The sequence below is a fragment of the Scomber scombrus genome, chromosome 4 (genome assembly GCF_963691925.1).
Source record: "Scomber scombrus chromosome 4, fScoSco1.1, whole genome shotgun sequence".
Taxonomy (NCBI): Eukaryota; Metazoa; Chordata; class Actinopteri; order Scombriformes; family Scombridae; genus Scomber; species Scomber scombrus.
The window spans coordinates 30,989,701-30,995,126 of record NC_084973.1 but is presented as its reverse complement, the minus strand read 5'-3'; the positions used below and the strand labels follow the sequence as shown (position 1 = coordinate 30,995,126).

Sequence of the window (5,426 nt, the reverse complement as noted above, 5' to 3'; positions counted from 1 at the left end):
AAAACCTTTGCACCAAACTTCCTGTGTGACTCAAATGCACTATAAGGAAAGTTTTGCAGTGTTTGTTTTTTATTTTAAAAGTTTTCCCCCCTTTACATTCTCTCTGGCAATTGACTGGTAGTTTTCATAAATAAAAAAATGCAGTTTTATGCATCAAAAAATGTAATTTCATAATTCAAAAAAATGCAATTTCATACCTGAAAAAATTAAGTTTCATACACCAAAAAAAATGCAGCTTTGTAAATCAAAAAAATGCAGTTTCATAAAAAATATATAGTTTCATAAATAAAAAAATGCAGTTTCATACACCAAAAAAAATGCAGTTTCATTAACCAAAAAAATGCAGTTTCATAAATAAAATAAAAATGCAGTTTCATACACCAAAAAAAAATGCAGTTTCATAAATCAAAAAAATAGTTTCATAAATAAAAAAATGCAGTTTCATACACCAAAAAAAAATAGTTTCATAAATAAAAAATGCAGTTTCATTAACCAAAAAAATGCAGTTTCATGAGCCAAAAAAAATAGTTTCATAGCACCAAAAATATGCATTTCATAAATTAAAAATATGCTTTTCAAAAACCAAAAACATTTACTGCACTATATAACCTATAAGGAAAGTTCTTATTTGAAAAGTTTCACCTTTTCATTCTTTCTTATTATCTCATCTTCCCTTCCCTGACTCTTCTTTAAGTTAGTTCACAGTGGATTTCTTCTTCTCCTTCACTTTTAAAACCTTGGCACCAAACTTCCCGTGTGACTCACAAGCACTCAAAAATCAATCCATAGCGACTTATCTTAATTAGCATTAATGACACCAAAGTGCTCGTAAATTGGCTCCGAAATCCGAGACAATCCCCACTTTAAAAATAAACCCCCCAACGCTGCACTCCATCATCACTAGCTGCCATTTCCGTGTGCCAGTCTCCGCTTCACCTCTCGACTCCATTAGAAAAACAAAAAAGCTGCAGCCAAAAAAGCTCATATATATATATATATATATATATATATATATATATATATATATATAGCTCCATCTAATCATCTCTCTTCCTCCTCCTCCTCCTCCTCTCGACATTTTGGCTCCATCTATCAGGAGGAAATGTGTTTCAATTACACAGCGTCGGACTCAAATTAAATTTCAAGTGTCTCGTCATTTTTAAAACAAGGGGGAAGCAGCAGCAGAGGCGAGGAAAAAGGGAAAAGGGGGAAAAAACGTCACGAACTGAACCGCTGGAAGCTTTTTTGTGGTGTTTGTCAGAGGTGGAGATTAAAGTTGATGGTATTATTGTCCTCCTTTTTTATTGAAGTCTTGTTTAAGGTGATTTATTAAAAAATTCACAGCGGTTTCTGCAACTTAAAGCTCTGCAGCTGAGTAGAAATATGCTCCATGTACATTTTCTTGTGATTTTGCAAAATGGAAACCTTGTTAAAAATCAAATAGATGGTAATTTAGTGCGCTTGCAATTTTCATCTTGCATGAAAATTGTAATTGGTCCTTTTTAAAAACTTTTTTGTTCTCACACTTTGCCGGTTTCCTGTTTAAACCATGTGGCTCAAAGAAAAGGAAAGTAGGGAAAGTTTGGATAACTCTGGAGAGTTTTATTGACCTGCAGTTTGCAGTTATAATTTAAAGTGTTAAAGGACAATTAGAGCCTGTTGATTACTTAACGTCTTCTTAAGTAGTTGAAAATGAGCTTCAATGAGGACTGAAGGGGCTTTTCCTCTTTAAAATCCTCTGTAATATATTTAACCCTCCTGTTGTTCTCGAGTCAAGGAAGGAAGGGAGGAAGAAGGATGAAAGGAGGGAGGAAGGAAGGAGGGAAGGGAGGAACGAAGGAAAGGAAGGGAGGAACAAGGAAGGAAAGGAGGGAGGAAGGGAGGAAAGAAGGAAAGGAAGGGAGGAAGGAGGAAGGAAAAAAGGAGGGAGAAAGGAAGGAGGAAGGGAGGGAGAAAGGAAAAGAGGAAGAGAGGAAGGAAAGAAAGAAGGACAGAGGAAAGAAGGAAGGGAGAACGGTAGGGGGGAGGAAAGAAAGAAGGAGGAGGAAGGAAAGAAGGAATGGAGGAAGGAAAGGAAGGAAGAAAGGAAGGAGGGAGGGAAGGAAAGAAAGAAGGAGGGAGGAAGGACATACGGAAAGAAGGAAGGAAGGAAGGGAGGAAAGACAGGGTCAATTTGACCGGGAGGACGACACAAAGGTTAAAAGAAGTAATATATATATATAGAGACTTTGCATAAGAAGTTAGTCACTGTCATCATTAAAAAGTGTCATTTTTTGGTTTTATGATGAAGGTTTATGTGCCAAAATTATGACAAACCTGTAGCAAGTAAGCTAGTAAGTCCAATATTTACTCTCTTTTTAGCTTATTTTGGTTGCCATCTACTTCCTGTTGTTGCTAAGTGCTGGAAACTGGGGTTGATGAGAGCGCTTAGACTGAATATGACTATAAATATACTGAAAAAATGAGCTAAAAAGAGGCTAGAAAGCTCAGTAGTGCTGCAGAATTGGTGCAAATTCACTATAAAGAAACTATATACTACATTATATATTAAAAGTTAATTAGTTGGATATTTTTTAAAGATGAACGTAAGGATTAGTGGAGATTTTAGATATTCACTGGACCTATCCTGGATGTAAATATAAGGCGTGTTTACTGTACAAGCAACTGAATCTGATTTATTTGAAAGTAAATCCAATTAAATTAGTGAATCAGGTTTTAAAACTTCACTGAAAAACAAATAAGTGTACTGGTTGGTTGTCGATGGAAACGAGAGGAAACAGTTTCAAAATGCAATCAGCTCCATTCAGAACTCATTTGACCCGATGTCATTGAACTACACACAACAGGTCTTACTTACTGTTGTGTTTCTACATTAAAATCTCGTCTAATTCACTTTTAATCTAAACTATTTCAGATTTGAAACATGACATTTATCATGACGTTGAACCGAATCAACTGGAATAATCAATATTTTAACGCTTCGCTTACTCGGATGAATCCTGCTGACTCAGCAACCGACTGTCATTGACACATTACTGGTGATTGGTGTCGCTGACTCCGAGCTTCGTGCCGCTGTTATATTACTTCTGACGGACAGAGCTGACTGCTGCTTCTTGAACCTTCCTTCCTCCTCCTCCTCTCCGTGAACGGGGCTGATGTGACAGGAACAAGCAGCAGCAGCAGAATCAGAGAGCAGCGACCCAAATTGGCTTTCAGGCGAACATCAGAGGCTTCTTCTGTTGCTCGTGTGAATCAGGAGACAAAATAATTTAAAGTAGCTCACTGTGGAGAGAGAAAACAGAGCAGCAGTCACACAGTTTGGAAGATAGAGAAAATGGTTTGTTAAAGAAATGTGTGTGGAAAGAAGGAAAGACAACATTTTAGAAAGGTAGAGGTGATTCGATTGTCATATCTCACTCATAACATAAACTTTATTTTACTATTCTTAGTCTTATTTTATATTCAGTTATTTTGCTTTTTCTTTGTAATTTGTTCTTTATTTTTATTCCTTTACTTTATGTCACTTATTATCAGCTTGTCCATCAATCTATGAAGCATTTTGAACATTAACCTGAATGAAAGGTAGTTTATCTCTTATTATGTGTATCTCTGTAGGTTTCCACGGAGACGGCTCCAGTCGTACAGAGCGATGCTCAGACCTTCACTATAGGAGTCCTGCCTCAGATCCCTGGATTCCCGCAGCTCGCCCCGACTGCGACCTACAGATCACGGTGAGGGACATTTAAAAAAAAATAAAAATCTTATAATAACTGGAGAGGGACAAACTCCTGCTGCTGTTTGTTTGTGTCTCTCAGCTATAATCACACAGGTCTTATCAAAGTTAGAGATTGTACCTCTGTTCTCACCTCGGCATGTGTGTGCATTGGTCCGTGTGTGTGTGTGTGTGTGTGTGTGTGTGTGTGTGTGTGTGTGCAGGCCCTGGAGGATCGGGTGACAGAGATAACACCCTCGGCTCTGTCCTTCGTCGACTCCGAGACTCCCAGCGAGAAGCTCATCTACAACATCACCAAACCCCTGCCGCGGGGCAAGGTCAGCTACACACACACACACACACACACACACACACACACACACACACACACACACACACACACACACACACACACACACACACACACACACACACGCTGAGCTTTTCCCTCATAGTGTGAAAAAGATTAAAAGGATATAGAAAGTAAAGTTCTGTCAGAGGGCAGACGTCTTTACGCTGAGCGAGTTTCTGACTCAGAATCACAATCAGAGAAGTTAAAGGACGAATTCACAACTTTTTAAAAGTTTGTTCTTAAATGACGTAAGACTCGATAATCAATAATGTCCTGCTGGCTCAGTCAGGAGTCGGGTGTTATAGGCGATGGTTTAAAGGACGAGTTTCACAACTGTTCATGTCAGTCAGTAGCCGAAAATGAACATTAAACACGTTTATCTTGTTTATACTGATCATTAAAGATCCCTAAATAATTAACTTATAATGTAAAGTGATGGAGGACTAAATGTAAATGTGTTTAGAGTTTATCTGAGCTAATGTGAAGCTTCAGCTGTCCAATGAAGGAAAGAAAGGAAGGAAGGAAAGAAAGAAAGAAAAAGGAGGAAGATGAAGGAAGAAAGAAAGAAAGAAAGAAAGAAAAGGGAGGAGGAAGAAGAGGAAGAAAAAGCAAGTAGAAGGATGAGGAAGATGGGGAAAGAAAAAAGGAAAAGAAAGAAAGAAAGAAAGAACGAAGAAAGAAAGAAAAGAAAAAGGAGAGGAAGATGGGGAAAAAGAAAGAAAGAAAATGAGGAAGATAAAGGAATGTAGAAAAAGTAGAAGAAAGATGGGGGGGGGAAACTGAGGAAGAAGAAAAGAAAGAAAAACAAAAACAAGAAAGAAAAAAGAGCAGGAAGAAAGAACAAGAAGGAGAAAGAAACAAGAAAGAATGAAAAAAGAGAAAAACAGAAATAAATAAAACTAAATGTGTCAGATATCACTTGATAACTAACTCAGAGCTGAATCCTCGTAAAAGCTTCTCATCTACTTTTAAATGAGTAGATAGTAGATTTTATCCTCCATCACTTCCTCTGAATCACATTTAAATTAAATCTTTAACTAAACCAGAATAAAACTAGCGACTCGTCTTCACCTTCATCACAACCATCCTCTTCATCACTTTTACTCTGAAAGTTTACCGGAGTGATTGTTTATTTCCTCTCTGATGAATTTAATGTGGCGTTCAGAACCAGAGAGAGAGAGAGAGAGAGAGAGAGAGAGAGAGAGAGAGAGAGAGAGAGAGAGAGAGAGAGAGAGAGAGAGAGAGAGAGAGAGAGAGAGAGAGAGAGAGAGAGAGAGAGAGAGAGAGAGTCATTAATTCCAAACATCGGATCATGTGACAGACGGTTTATCATTCCTCATCTCTCCGTCTAATGAAAAGAGG

At 37.7% G+C, this 5,426-nt stretch overlaps 1 protein-coding gene across 1 annotated transcript in view; it reads left to right on the top strand.

Moving 5' to 3' along the window:
• fras1 (Fraser extracellular matrix complex subunit 1) overlaps positions 1–5,426 on the top strand; it is a 98,124-nt gene that overhangs the window by 17,137 nt on the left and 75,561 nt on the right. Inside the window, 3 exon segments of the mRNA XM_062417931.1 lie at positions 3,616–3,709; positions 3,712–3,731; positions 3,937–4,054. Of these exon segments, the coding sequence (XP_062273915.1) occupies positions 3,616–3,709; positions 3,712–3,731; positions 3,937–4,054 (232 nt within the window).